Source organism: Felis catus, chromosome B3 (assembly GCF_018350175.1).
Source record: "Felis catus isolate Fca126 chromosome B3, F.catus_Fca126_mat1.0, whole genome shotgun sequence".
NCBI classification, from domain to species: domain Eukaryota; kingdom Metazoa; phylum Chordata; class Mammalia; order Carnivora; family Felidae; genus Felis; species Felis catus.
In genome coordinates this window covers 30,756,390-30,770,808 of record NC_058373.1, presented here as the reverse complement: position 1 = coordinate 30,770,808, position 14,419 = coordinate 30,756,390, and the positions used below count along the sequence as shown (strand labels likewise).

Here is a 14,419-nt window from a genome sequence, read left to right as displayed (position 1 = left end):
CAAGCTGGGGAGGGGCAGAGAGAGGAGGACAGTATCTGAGGCAGGCTTCACGCTGTCAGCGCAGAGCCCGATTGTGGGGCTCCAACTCACAAACCAGGAGATCCTGACCTGAGTCAAAGTCGGAGGCTTCACCGACTGAGCCACCCAGGTGCCCCAATGAATCTTAACATACTTGTAATGCAACCAGGGTGGCCATTTGTGGTTGAGCTGGGTGATGATTACGTGGGATTCATAATGGTATGCTATTTTCCGTATTTTCCTGTACTTGTGTACACGTCTAAACACTTCTATAACACAATCTTTTAAAGAATTCATGATGTCCTCGGCTTACCAAAGTAATGACCAAATCTGAAATACACTCATTAGGCCTTGCCATGCTTTTATCTTGGTGTGGCCTCCCGTTCCGCCAAGAATCACAAAATCATTACACACGCCTTGGATACTGGGGCGGCCCTCTGTATCTTTGTGGCTGTTCTTGGCTGGCTCCTGCTCTTTCAACCCATTCCTTGGATGGGGCTGCCTCCAAGGGTCCTGACCTTAGCCCGGGTGGTCTCAGCCAGACTCAACGCGCGTCCCCTACCGCCTCTGCTGCCTCCTCTTCCCCCCTCCGGCGCCCCCGCCTCCCACTCCCCAGGCGGGGATCTATGCCTCCACTGCTGCTTCCACGGGGCTCCAGCCCCGGGGACACTACCTGCTCCACTCGGTCGTCCTCCCCGCCACAGCCCCGCATTGCCTTTCTCTAGGAACGCGGCCCCCTAGGCCTTGCACGATTCGCCCCTCCCCCACAAAAAGTCCCTGAGGGGTCCTGGCCCGACAGCCTGTAACAGAAGAGCGGCAGCGCGCTCAAGGGGAGCCTGAGCCTGGCTTTGCCTCTCCAGGGGACGCCTCGGGAGTCCAGGAGTACCAGCCGGCCAGAGGGAGAAGCAGCCGGGAGCCGAGGGGCAATTCGGGAGCCGGCGGGGCCCAGGCTCGAACCCAGGACTCACCAGGAGGAGGTGACAGTTCCAGGAGCCGCGGCCACTGCTGACCGGGGCAGACCAATCAGCTGCTCAGGGAGGGCTGGGCCCACCCCCTTGGCCGCTACCGCGCCGCCGGGCCCACCCGCCGCGCGCCGGGAGTTTCCGGCTCCGCCCACCATCGTGAATTCCGGGAGTGCAGCCGCCGTCCGGTCGCTCGCGGGCCGTTATTTCCGCCTTCACTGGCTGGCGCTTTTTCGGTTGGCCCAGGCAGGGGTCCTTTTGTGATGCACTGTGACTTGGCCCTGCCCGGTGACTTGGCCCTGCCGAGGTCTGACCACAAGCTCCTTGGGGCTCCTTTCGCCAATGGGAAGAACCCCGATCTCGGGGCTGGGCATTCAAAGCCCTCCAGGCCCTGGGTCCTGAAGCTTCCCCCAGATCCGCCCGCTTTTTATGAGTACAGGCAGTCTGCTCTCTCTCCTATGCCGGCAGTGCCGGTTGCCTGGACGATACCCCCGGCCCCCGACTCCTCACACACCCGTCTCCATTAGACATTCCCGTCCCTTTCGCTTTTACTACACCGGCGACATACCTCGATTACAGCCCGTTTGCTCAGTTTGGGAGTCTCTTTCCTACCCGGCTGTGGGCTTGGCAACGGCAGGGACCTGGCTTGATTGCTGCTTAAGAAGGCAGCGTCTGGCACAAAACGTAGCACTCATGGGGCGCCTGGGTGGCGCAGTCGGTTAAGCGTCCGACTTCAGCCAGGTCACGATCTCGCGGTCCGTGAGTTCGAGCCCCGCCTCAGGCTCTGGGCTGATGGCTCAGAGCCTGGAGCCTGTTTCCGATTCTGTGTCTCCCTCTCTCTCTGCCCCTCCCCCGTTCATGCTCTGGCTCTCTCTGTCCCAAAAATAAATAAACGTTGAAAAAAAAAATTAAAAAAAAAAAAACAAAAAAACGTAGCACTCAGTAGACCTTGGTGAATTCCTTGAAGGAATTACGGCAAAGGGGTAGGGATGGGAGAAGCAGCCGAGATTTAGGAGAGATAATCAAATTAGAATGCAGCCTCTTGGAGGGAGGACTGATGAGACTCAAACTAAAGATGTGACAGCCATTTACTGAATGCTTACATTGAGCCAGACACTGCTTCACGTGCATTATCTCCTTTAATCTCCAAATAACACAAGGAAATAGACTGAAGCTCTGAGAGGTTAAGTACTTGACCAAAATCACACAGTTTTCAAGCCAAACATTTGAACTGCTGAATGTTGGACTTACAGAGAAGTTGGATATTACTACACTACAAAAAATACACGTTTTGAGTCCAAGGAATGCCAAGATGTTACTTGCTACATATTTTAAGTACATTTGAACAAAAAAACACAGAAGATCAGACTGATACAGAGGGTAATGGGTGCTTGGGACCCTGGAAGACCCAATTTTTTGGGCCTCAGAATTTATGTAGGTGAGCTCTATTTTTTTTTTTTTTTTAATTTTTACTTATTTTTGAGAGAGAGAGAGAGAGACAGAGACAGAGACAGAGAATGAGTGGGGGAGGGGCAGAGAGAGAGAGGAAGATACAGAATCTGAAGCAGGCTCCAGGCTCTATCAGCACAGAGCCCAATACGGGGCTCGAACATATGAACCTCAAGATCATGACCTGAGCCAAAGTCTGGCGCTTAACCGACTGAGCCACCCAGGAGCCCCAGTGAGTAGTCTGACTCTTTCAGTAGTCCGACTGAGCAAGGCTGTGCACTAGGTTATTTATTTGATGCATCCTCAAATAATAGCTCATGTTTGCCTGATTTATGAGACAGACAAAGAAAAGCTCAGGGCCCGACTTCACTAGGGAACTTTGACATCAGGATATTAAGTATTTTGTGTCCCAGAACCACCATTCTCTACCCATGACTATGGAGGTCACACTAAGTGGTCAGAACTACACAGAAAAGAACAAAGGCCCTACACATTAAAGCAAAATGAGCTGAGGTCCAGGAAAAAAGGCTCCAGTCCCTCATTCATACTCAGCTGAATAACTTCTCATATCACTGAAAAGAACAAACTAAATGGTACTTGGCCCAGGGGTTCATTTGGAGCCAGTCTGTGTTCCACAAGGGCCTGCTCTGCCTAGAACAGTGTTCTAGTTCCCCAACTATAGCCATTGGCACCTCACCTTCACAACACTGGCCACATACACATACACATACACCTGTGCTTAATGTCTTTAAATCAATTTACTATTTTAAAAAAGCCTAAACAGGGGCACCTGGGTGGCTCAGACAGTCAAGTGTCTCACTTTGGCTGAGGTCACGATCTTGAGGTTTGTGGGTTCGAGCCCTGTGTTGGGCTCTGCGCAGACAGCTCAAATTTTGTGTCTCCCTCTCTCTCTGCCCCTCCCCTGCTGTGTTTGCTCTCTTTCAAAAATAAATAAACTTTAAAAAATAAAATGAAATGAAAAAATAAAAAGCTAAATAGAGGAGCCTGGGTGGCTCAGTTGGATGAGTGTCCGACTATTGATTTCAGCTCAGGTCATGATCTCATGGTTCCTAAGTTCAGGCCCTGCCTTGGGCTCTGCCCTGGCAGTGCAGAGCCTGTTTGGGATTCTACCTCCCTCTCCCTGCCCTTTCCCTGTGTGTGCAAGCGCGCGCGCACACACACACACACAGTCTCTCCCTCTCTCTCTGAAAATAAATAAACTTAAAAGAGGAACACCGTAGCATTTCTTTAAATCACTTCCCACTTTAACAAAGTATCTATAAAATATATACACTGTGAAAATAGTATATGTTATAATCTAGCTAAATACTAGTAAGTGCAGAAAACTGTGAGACTGAGGACTTTGTAAGAATCAGATTAGCAAGTGTTGGAGAAGTGACATGGAGTAACACAAACAGAACTTGTCTTTTGTACAATCAGCAAAATCCAAAGAGAACAGAAAAGGGAAGATCCACTTTCTCTCTCCATAATTCAATGTTATTTAAGGTAGAATCTACGCACCCCCTAAAATCATCCGGTAAGCGCCCCCAGGAGGAGGAATCCCTACCTAACACAGAGAAGTTTGGGAGCAGGACGGTGTCCAGCCATTTCCAAAAGAGGAGGCTCTCATTGGGAGCCCTGAGTGTCACTCTGTCATCAGTCAACAGATGTGTGTATAATGCCTACCGTTGGTTAGGTACTGTGCCACAGGAAATACCAAAATGACTCAGACTGACCCAGTCCCTGCCCTCCAGGGGCTTACAGCCCAGTTGTGTAGCAGAGAAAGACAAAAGGTAGGTGCTATAGCTGACTGCAGACCGGTGTTAAGGAGCTCAGGTGACTGGGTAGAGAGCAAGTGGGGTGGGTCCTGGGGCCAGTGTTCAGGGAACTCCTCTCAGAGATGACATTTGAGTCAAGACCTGAATGATGAAAAGGAGCCAGTCATGAGGACAGAGAGACTGACCCCATTTCCAGAGAGGCTTTGTGTGAGGAGTAGACAGAAGGCAGGGAGGAGGAAGAAGCGGTGGGAAGATGAAGTCACAGAGGCAGGTGGGACACCGAAGCCTGTAGGCCGCAATGGGGAGTTTGGATTTTACCTGCATTGCAGATGGAGGTCTTCAAAGTTATGAGATAACCAAATTTGAGTTTGAAAGAGCTCACACTGGCCACTCAGTGGGGAACTGAAGCGGGCAGCATGGATCAGGAGGCCAGTGAGCAGGGCTGGCGCTAAAGTGGTGGCAGGGAGGGCTTACTGTTCTCAAAAAGGGGAGGAGGTAAATAAGAATTATACACGTGTTCAAGTCCAGTCCCCCAGCCAAGACATTCCTCTTGAGGTTACTGGAAGTGAAAGAGAATTGGAAAGGGAACAGCTTTCTCCTGATGTAATTTTTTTTTAACGTTTATTTATTTTTGAGACAGAGAGAGACAGCATGAACAGGGGAGGGGCAGAGAGAGAGGGAGACACAGAATTGGAAGCAGGCTCCAGGCTCTGAGCTGTCAGCCCAGAGCCTGACGCGGGGCTCGAACTCACGGACCGCGAGATCGTGACCTGAGCTGAAGTCGGACGCCCAACTGACTGAGCCACCCAGGAGCCCCTCTCCTGATGTAATTTGATGTGATGTAAGGCCTAGGCCCTTCAACATCTTGAGGACCAGAGCTTCTCACTGCCCACTTGGAGACACTCTGTAGAAGAGGGATTCTTCAGCAGGAGGGAGACTCTGACTTGAGAGAGTGACAAAGTCATGTATTAACAGTTGTCACATGAGCCAGGATGCAGAAACTGCAGTCATAGGAGACCCTAAAGCTCAGAGGAGCCACACTTCCTCTCCTCCACTCCCACAAGGTCCCTAGGGCTCAGCTCTGGGTGAGAGGAAGCATGTCAGAGAGGTTAAGGTCCTGCGTTCTGGAGCTGCATGGCTTGGGTCCAAATCCAGACTCAGCTACCCGCTGGCTCTGTGGCCATATGAGTTATTTCACCTCCATATGCTTCAGTTTCCCCCTCTGTAAAATGTGGCTAATAATAGTAACTACCTCCAAGGTGGTTATAGTTAAGTGAGATCATCCATGTAAGGTAAATCATCAAAAATCTTGTTTTATTAGTGCTTAACTTCTTGTTTTAAGATCACCTTTCCCTTAACTGACTGACATATCATGAGTAAGTTGACTTTGGGGTGCCTGGGTGACTTAGTCGATTAAGTGCTGGACTTCAGCTCAGGTCATGATCTGGCGGTTCATGAGTTCGAGCCCTGCGTCGGGCTCTGTGCTGTCAGCTAGGAACCTCCAGCTTGCTTCGGATTCTGTGTCTTCCTCTCTCTCTACCCCTCCCCCACTCGCACTCTGTGTCTCTCTCTCTCTCTCTCAAAAATAAACATTAAAAATAAATAAATAAATAAATAAATAAATGAATAAATGAATAAATTGACTTCTAATTAGGTGAGCCCAAGATGGTCTCTTTCTTGCAGACCAAAGTGCATGCCCATGATTTTAATCCAGGTCTTCCTGAGTCCAAAGTTCCTAATCTTTAGCCCACCAGACATTGCCTGCTCTGTATTTTTTTTTTTTTTTTTTTTGCAACGTTTATTTATTTTTGGGACAGAGAGAGACAGAGCATGAACGGGGGAGGGGCAGAGAGAGAGGGAGACACAGAATCGGAAACAGGCTCCAGGCTCTGAGCCATCAGCCCAGAGCCCGACGCGGGGCTCGAACTCACGGACCGCGAGATCGTGACCTGGCTGAAGTCGGACGCTTAACCGACTGCGCCACCCAGGCGCCCCAACCTGCTCTGTATTTTAAGGGATCTCATTTTGCTCCTGATTTTCAGCCGGTGAGCTGAATGGGTGACTTGGTTCACCTCTACATTGCCCCCTCCCCATGCTAGGAAGAGTCCCAGCCCTGGATGGTGGTGGGGGCTGGTGGGGAGGAGGATATCCTCTGGAAACTTCCCTGGGGACTGACAGTGGGGCCCATTCTCAGATGCTAAGACCAAGATCTGTCCTAACGTTCATCCAGCTTTCATCCTGGGTCGGGACTGAGGATTGCTGGGCCAGGCAAAGCACCCCTAATTTCTTTGCTGCCTCTTTTTAAGTGTTGACTGCACTCTTTTATATCCTCTCCTCCACAGCAAAAACTTTCAGAGCAGAGTGTGGTTCAGCCTTCTGCTATTAAAGACAGGAGAGGGAGTGAGGCCCAGCACAAGAGGACGTGCCTCAAGTCACACTTTTAAGTCATCAGCAGGGCTAGGCCCCTGCTTCTCTTTCTTTTTGCCCACTCTTGCCTGCAGCCAGTCAGCCTCCCATCCTCTCAGCTGTTGGGAGATGATCTGGAGCGTTTGTGGTGGTGCTGGCTCTGTGCCAAGCACTGGACTAGGCACAAGGCTTGTGCTTCTCAAAGTGTGACCAGCAGCACCTTGGGCCCACTCCAGATGTGGAAGGGATGGGCTATCTTGCTACCATAATTTTTAATGGCTGTGTTTCATCATAAGGAGAGCCAATACTATTTTTAAAATGTTTTATTTATTTTTGAGAGCAAGAGAGAGGGCGTGTGCACAAGTCGGGGAGGGGCAGAGAGAGAGGGGCCTAGAGGATCCAGAACAGGCTCTGAGCTTACAGCAGAGAGCCCAATGGGCGGCTGGAACTCATGAGCCATGAGATCATGACCTGAGCCCAAGTTGGATGCTCAACCAACTGAGCCACCCAGGTACCCTGAGGATATCCAATAACTTAACCAGTCCCCTTGGGACACATTTTCAATTTTTCGCTATTATTCTGTATTATAAATACTGTGATGAAGATCCCCATAGCTATTTTTTTGCAAAGACCCATAATTTACTTATGCTAAATTTTTGAAAATGACATTTCTAGGTCAGAAGGTATATAATGTATGTTTCTAAGGTTCTCAATACATATTGTAAAGTTGTCTGAGAGGGTGTATCAATTTGCCCTCCTGCCCACTGTGTATATACATTTTTTTTCATCCATTAGGCTTTTTTGTAACAAGTCTAGCTCCCTGCCTTTCCTTCAAGTTTCTTTTGTGACCTGGGGAGGGAAAGAAAGGAGGGGCTGAGTTTTAAGGTCTTTTTTTTTTTTTTTTTTTTTTTTGCCTTCCTCTAAGCTTTAGGTTTTAACCCATGCAAGGCGCTTCTTTAAGCACTTTGTAGGAATTAAACCATTTAATTCTCTCCATAATTTTTTTTTAATTTTTTTTCAACGTTTATTTATTTTTTGGGGGGACAGAGAGAGACAGAGCATGAACGGGGGAGGGGCAGAGAGAGAGGGAGACACAGAATCGGAAACAGGCTCCAGGCTCTGAGCCATCAGCCCAGAGCCTGACGCAGGGCTCGAACTCACGGACCGCGGATCGTGACCTGGCTGAAGTCGGACGCTTAACCGACTGTGCCACCCAGGCGCCCCTCTCCATAATTTTTAAAAACGTTTTAAAAAGTTTATTTATCTTAAGAGAGACAGTGGGGGAGTTGAGCGGGGAAGGGGCAGAGAGAGAGAGAGAGAGAGAGAGAGAGAGAGAGAGACTCTCAAACAGGTTCTGCAGTGTCAGCACCGAGACTGACTCAGAGCTTGAACTCATGAAACTGTAAGATCATGACCCGAGCCAAAATCAAGAGTCAGATGCTTAACTGACTGAGCCATGCATGTGCTCCATTAACTTTCTTTTTTTTTTTAAAGTAGGCTCCACAGCAATGTGGGGCTCCAACTCACGACCCTGACATCAACCCTGACATCGAGTTGCCTGTTCTACAGACTGAGCCAGCCAGGTGCCCCCCTCCATAATTTTTAATGTATTATTATTAACCATTCCCATTTTTAACTTTTTAAAAATTGTGGGGGCACCTGTCTGGCTCATTTGGAAGAGCATGTGACTCTTGATCTCAGGGTTGTGAGTTTGAGCTCCATGCTGGGTGTAGAGATTACTTACATAAATAAATAAAACTTAAAAAATATTGTGGTAAACTGTAACATAAAATTTGCCATTTTTTCTCTGCCTTCATCATGGAGCCTGCTTTGGATCCTCTGTCCACCCCTCTTTCTACCCCTCCTCTGCTCATGTTCTCTCAAAAAAAAAAAAATAAATAAATAAAAAATAAAAAATATTTGCCATTTTAAACATTTTTAAGTGTATAACTCCATGGTGTTAATTACATTTACCATGTTGTATTCACCATCACCACTATTTCCAAAATTTTTTCATTACCCCAAACAGAAACTCTACCTGTTCAGCAATAATTCCCCATTCTTTTTACCTATCCCATATTACTACTTATTTGCAATACAGAAAATGGAGGCACAGGAAGGCTAAGTAAAATAACCAATGTTACATGGCTAGTTAAGCATAGAAGCCACCATTCAGACTAGGCAGTCTGGCTCCAGAACTTGCTTTCTAAATCTGGCATAGGTTTTTTTTTGTTGTTGTTTTTTGGTTTTTTTTTAAGCCCAAATTTTCTGGTTACAGGTTATTTCTTTCATGTCTTCCCTGCAAAGAATGAAAGACTTTTCTAAAGAATCTTGTATTTTACTCCTAAATTCCTAAACCCAATTTCCTCCAAGAGAACTTTGAAGTTGTATCCATTTGGGCTACAGGTGCGGGATCTAACTACTCCAAAGGGCACATCTGTTTCCTTGTCCTGTGCAGTCTGGTAGGAGCCAGTGGTGGCTTTTAGAGCACCAAACTCTCCATGAAATCCCCAATCCTGGGAGCCCTAAGGACATTTCTCAAATGGGCTGAGATTGTGCCCAGCCACCAGAGCTCAGTGCTGAGGAGTAGGATTTCTCTTTTTTTTGTTTTTAAAAGAGAGCGAGAGGGGCGCCTGGGTGGCTCAGTTGGTTAAGTGTCTGACTTCAGCTCAGGTCATGATTCTTGAGTTTGAGCCCCACATCGGGCTCTGTGCTGACAGCTCAGAGCCTGGAGCCTACTTCAGATTCTGTCTCCCTCTCTCTCTGCCCCTCCCCTGCTCATGCTCTGTCTCTCAAAAATAAATAAATGTTTAAAAAAAATTAAAAAGAAAAAAGAGGGGCTCCTGAGTGGCTCAGTGGTCGAGCGTCCGACTTCGGCTCAAGTCATGATCTCACAGTTCGTGGGTTCGAGTCCCGTATCAGGCTCTGTGCTGACTGCTTGCTCAGAGCCTGGAGACTGCTTCGGATTCTGTGTCTCCTTCTCTCTCTGCCCCTCCCCTTCTCACACTTTGTCTCACTCTGTTTCTCAAAAATAAATAAATGTAAAAAAAAAATTAGAAGAGAGGCAGAAAGGCAGAGGGAGAAATAGAATCTCAAGCAGGTTTCACACTCAGCATGGAGCCCAATGCATGACCCAAGCTGAAATCAAGAGTCAATTGCTCAACTGACTGAGCCACCTGGGTGCCCCCCTCCTTCCATTTCTAAAGGAATGGCACCAAAAAGAACATGGCCTTTAGAGTCAACTCTGGAATTGAACCCCAGCCTTTACAATTCTTTCTGAAGCTGAAAAGGCAGGGATAACATGACCTACCTTGCAGGGTTGTTGGGAGGAACAAATGGTAGCCACTGAGGTAGGGCCTCGGTGAGTGTTAAGCTGAGCGCTTGCTCCTTGCTCAAACCTTTATACAGCACCTTGCTGGGGACCAATCGCATTGCCTGGTGCTGCTCTTTCTCTGCTGGCTTGGAAACTCAAATTCAGGGATTCTCTCTAAACCCCTACCTGTCCCAAGGGCTGGCTGTGCCAACATTGACAGTCTTTTAAAGGGAGCATGATGCCAGCTCTGCCACTTACTGGCTATGCAGTCTTGGGCAGTTTGACCCATCTCTGCCTCAGTTTCCTCATCTGAAAAGTAGAGGATAATTGGATTCCCCGCTTCATAGCACTGTTGGGAGTATTACACAGATCAAAACATGTAATGCACTTACAGCTGTGCCTGACACATACTAGAGGCGTTTGCTAGTGTCAACCTGCCCTTTGTTTCTCTACCAAATGCTGCCTTTCACCTGGGGAAATGGAGGAGGCATACATAAAAGCCAATCCATTGGTCTTGGCAGTCTATTTATTCTCCTCGTGCAAGTCTTGGGTAAAAAGAGGTAGTCTCCCTACTCTCCAATTCCCTACCACGAAGACCATGTTTCCAGGAAACCTCCTGGGCCTCTTCTAACCGCTAGATGGCCAAGCTACAGGGTGATTATTTCCTTAGGCAAGCTAACAGCAAACACTTCAGCCCTCTAATATGGTATTTCCTGGGGCTGGAATATCAACAGGAAGTCCTGTGGGGAAGATCTCTGCCAAAACACTCATTCCCAGGAAGGGATTGGTAAACTGACAAATTTGCCCAGCCCTGTACAACATCCTGCAACCTCCACATGCGCCCCTGTGGCAGGCCTCACCACAGGCAGGTCGCTGCTGACCCAGTTCTTTTCTACTGGGTTCTTGAGCCAAGGAGCCCAGATGTGAACCTACGTGAGAAAAACAGACGGACAAAAATTTGCTCTTACAAAAGTTGGGCCATTTATTGGCATTAGGAAAGCATTCCTTTAGGCACGGGTGGGTCCCTGAATACTAATCTCACCCATTTTATGAAAACTTGAGACCAGACTCTCCATCGTCTGTACATAGCTTAATCACAAAACAAGAGCAAGTACTCGAATTAAACAGGTTTAACCAAACTGTCCTCCTACAAGATAATAAAGGGAAAGCTAGGGAGAGGGGAGCGGCTCAAAGTTCCTTCGCACTACAATGTTTCAGGTACATAATCTAACAATTCCGCAGTGCAGCACAAAACCGCTTCCCATTGTCTCTTAAATCAGTAATGTAATTATCAATAGTCCAAGGGCCAAGAAAAGTTTATGGAAAACGGCCGTACCCTTTGGCTCTGTGCGTGACCTGCTGCTGAGGGACAAAGTTCTTAAGAACCAACGACTTGGCCGATACACTCTTGGGGCAAGCGCCCTCACAGAATCTCAAGCATCAGGTCTCAGCTTTCCCATCCTCGAAAGGCAGGGACGATCGGCTAGGCCTCCAGATCGAAGTCATCGCGCTCCTCATTGTACTCCAGCACGTGCCGCTTGATCTTGGACGAGTCTACCCAGGTGACAAAGTCCTCCATGCTGCGTGTGACAAGGAAGGCGGGGTCAGTGACCACGTCGGGGCCCACGCGCACGTGGCCCTGTTCCACGAAGGCCACGGCGGCCTGGAGGTGCTGCGCCATGCGCAGCTTCAAGAGCACGGTGGGCAGTCGGCGGCGGCAGAAGGACGAGGCCGTGACGAAGTCGCAGAGCTCGAGTGAGCCGCGCGTGGGCACCAGGCCGAGAGCATACAACTTGTCCAGCAGCGCGGCCGAGGCGCGCACGCGAAACGGGTCGCGCTCGGGTAGGTCGCGCAGGCGCCGCGCCAACTCACGCACAGCCCGGCTCAGCTGGTTGTAGCGCGTGTAGTCCTCCCGCCGCTGCAGCCGATAACGCCGCAACACGCGCAGCTCGTGTAGGTTGTGGTCAGTGACCTCCCAGTTCAGGAAGTCCACCTGCTTCAGCAGCTTCTGCTCGTGGAACTTAAGCTTCCGCACCATGATGGCGGCTCCCGCTGCCGCCAAGACCCGAAGCTAAAAGCACAGACAGCAGCCGCGCGGCTTCCGCTTGGGATCCCGAAGTGCAGGCCGCCCTGGGGGCCCTGGGCCAATGAAAGAAAGGCTCAAGGCCACGCCCTTGATTTCCATTGGTCAGAGTGTAGCCACGCCCCATGCATCTATCTCGCGTTTCTTCTTTTCTCGTTGGCTGAAGCCGAGTGGGAGAAGTACTGAAGAAAGGCCGGAGGTGGGGCAGCGGGCCGGGGGCGACACAGCGAGGTGTTTTTGGTTTTGTTTTTTGTTTTAAATTTCCACGAGGTCTTAAGTTACCAGAAATATATCCCCTAGTGCGGTAATCATTTCTTCTCATTCAGGCCGATGCCCTTAGGGACTCTCGGGAGTGTCTGCCCATAGAAGCTGAGGAAGCCAGTCCTGGGGAAGACGGGTGACTGCTGCGCCTGTTTGATGGGGTTTACCGTGCTAATTCATCGTCGGGTTCCTCCCACCTGGTGGGAAGTTTTCCGGATCCGGCGGACGGGAGACCGGCTGGGTACTTGCGGTCGCTCGCTACCGCCAGGTAGCCCCCAGGAGGGCGGGTGGATCCTCCCTGTCAAGTGGGGCTGAATGCAGGCGAACCTATAAAATACTGATTTCCGGGCCGCTTCTTTATACGCACTGATCGGGATCTATACGGGAGCCTCTTTGAAATATGTATTGTTAGTAGGGATGTCGGGTGGTTCAAAAAACCCAGCAAGTCTGAGAAATTCGGATATTAAGTACAAAACCAACTCCTTAGTTGAGCTCAAACGAATAAGCCTGATAGGGTGGACTTCCGTCACCCTCAGTACTGGTCACCCAGTACTGAGTTTAATAAATTTAACGCTGTTCTGGCTAGTTATATCTATAAGGTACAGTTGAGTGTAGCGCTGCAGGACTAACCTCTTTATTTGCCCAGGCCTTTGACGCCACCTAGCTTCTTCGTTGATTATTTTATTTTGTATAGTTTTCATTGTCCTTTTAATACTTGACATGTGGAAAATAATATATGTAACACGTGTAAGTTACAAACTATAATGAATACTTATGAACCCAATAGCCGGTTTAAGAAAACATCATCAGGACTATTTCATCTACCTATTCCAGCCACTCCTCCAGCCAGAGGTAATGGTATTTATTCTGAATTCTGTGTTTATTTTTGCTTTTTGTTTAAAAAGAAAAAGTAGTTTTATCATTATACATGCATCTCTGAATACATTGAGAACCTTCTTACTCAGAGTGTAGCCAGTGGACTAGCAAAGAGCTTGTTGGACATGCAGTCTCATTCCTGACCTACAGAATCAAAATCTGCATTTAACAAGATCCCCAGGTAATGTGTGTACACACTGATTTTGCAGATGTGATTAAATTAATGATTTTGAGATGGTGAGAATATACTCAATTATCTGGATGGGTCCCATGTTATCATAAGGGTCCTTATAAGTGAAAGAGGAAGACTGAAGAGGCAGAGATGGGATGATGAAAGCAAAAGTCTGAGTGATGTGATAGCGGGTTTTAAAGATGAAAGGGAGCCAAGATCAGGGGACTGTGGGCAGCCTCTAGAAGCTGGAAAAGGCAAGGAAACGAATTTTTCCTTAGAGCCTCATGAAGGAACATGGCGCTGCTGACACTTGAGATCCAGTGAGATCCAGTTTGGATTTCTGTAAAGCCATAAGTTTGTGTTGCTTTAAGCCACTAAGTTTGTTGTAAATTGTTACAACTGCAATAGAAAACAAATACAGATTTTTTTTTTCTAATTGATTTGAAGATGTTCTTTATGTGTTATGGATATTAATCCTTAGCCAATTATATATGGAACAAATATCTTCTCCCAGTTTGTAGTGTGTCCCCACCCTTCATATTCCCCCAAGCCTCATTCACTTCCATCCTCAATTCTTGCTCAGCATGTCTGCAGTAGGACTCTTGGTTAACTTCCTTCTCCCAGACAATAAACAAAATAAAAAAGAAACTATATGTTTTAGCAAGTGATAAGCGCTATGAAACAAAACTGAGCAGGCTGTAGGAGAGCTTGGGGTGAGGAAGAGCTGTAATTTTAAATAGGGCATGTCAGGATAGGTCTTACTGAGAAGGTGATATTTTATAGGGATTTAGCCATGTGGATATCTAGTGGAAGAGTATGTCAGAAAGAGGAAACAGTGCAAATGCCTTGAGACAGGCATGTGCCTGACATGTCGGAAGAGGAGTAACAAAGCCATCCTGGCTGGAGCAGAATGGGCTAGGGAGGGGAGGAAAGGGGGTTCAGATAACAGGTTCATAGGCCTTTGCCTAAGTAAGGACTTTGCTTTTTATGTTTGTGAGATGAGGACACTGAATGGTTTTGAGCAGAGGATTGACATCTAACATATTTTAAATGGATCACTCTGACTGCCATGTTGATAATAGACTGTCAGGAGGCAGAGGT

At 48.2% G+C, this 14,419-nt stretch overlaps 2 protein-coding genes across 9 annotated transcripts in view; both read right to left on the bottom strand.

The window, feature by feature from the left end:
- The window catches only part of SNUPN (snurportin 1), a 36,750-nt gene that overhangs the window by 18,034 nt on the left and 4,297 nt on the right, over positions 1-14,419 (bottom strand). Inside the window, exon 1 of one of the 8 annotated variants that reach the window (XM_006932350.5) lies at positions 1,549-1,721. The exons of 2 other annotated variants lie outside the window; for them this stretch is intronic. The gene's annotated coding sequence lies outside the window, so the exon portion shown is untranslated. Of the gene's footprint in view, positions 1-691; positions 867-904; positions 924-986; positions 1,139-1,548; positions 1,722-14,419 lie in introns of those variants that run through there. 5 more of the 8 variants (XM_006932347.5, XM_003986925.6, XM_006932345.5 and 2 more) reach the window with 5 other exon arrangements.
- IMP3 (IMP U3 small nucleolar ribonucleoprotein 3) lies at positions 10,884-12,070 on the bottom strand. Its single transcript, XM_006932352.5, has one exon. The coding sequence runs from the start codon at positions 11,962-11,964 to the stop codon at positions 11,410-11,412; it is 555 nt and encodes a 184-aa protein (XP_006932414.1). The 5' UTR covers positions 11,965-12,070; the 3' UTR covers positions 10,884-11,409.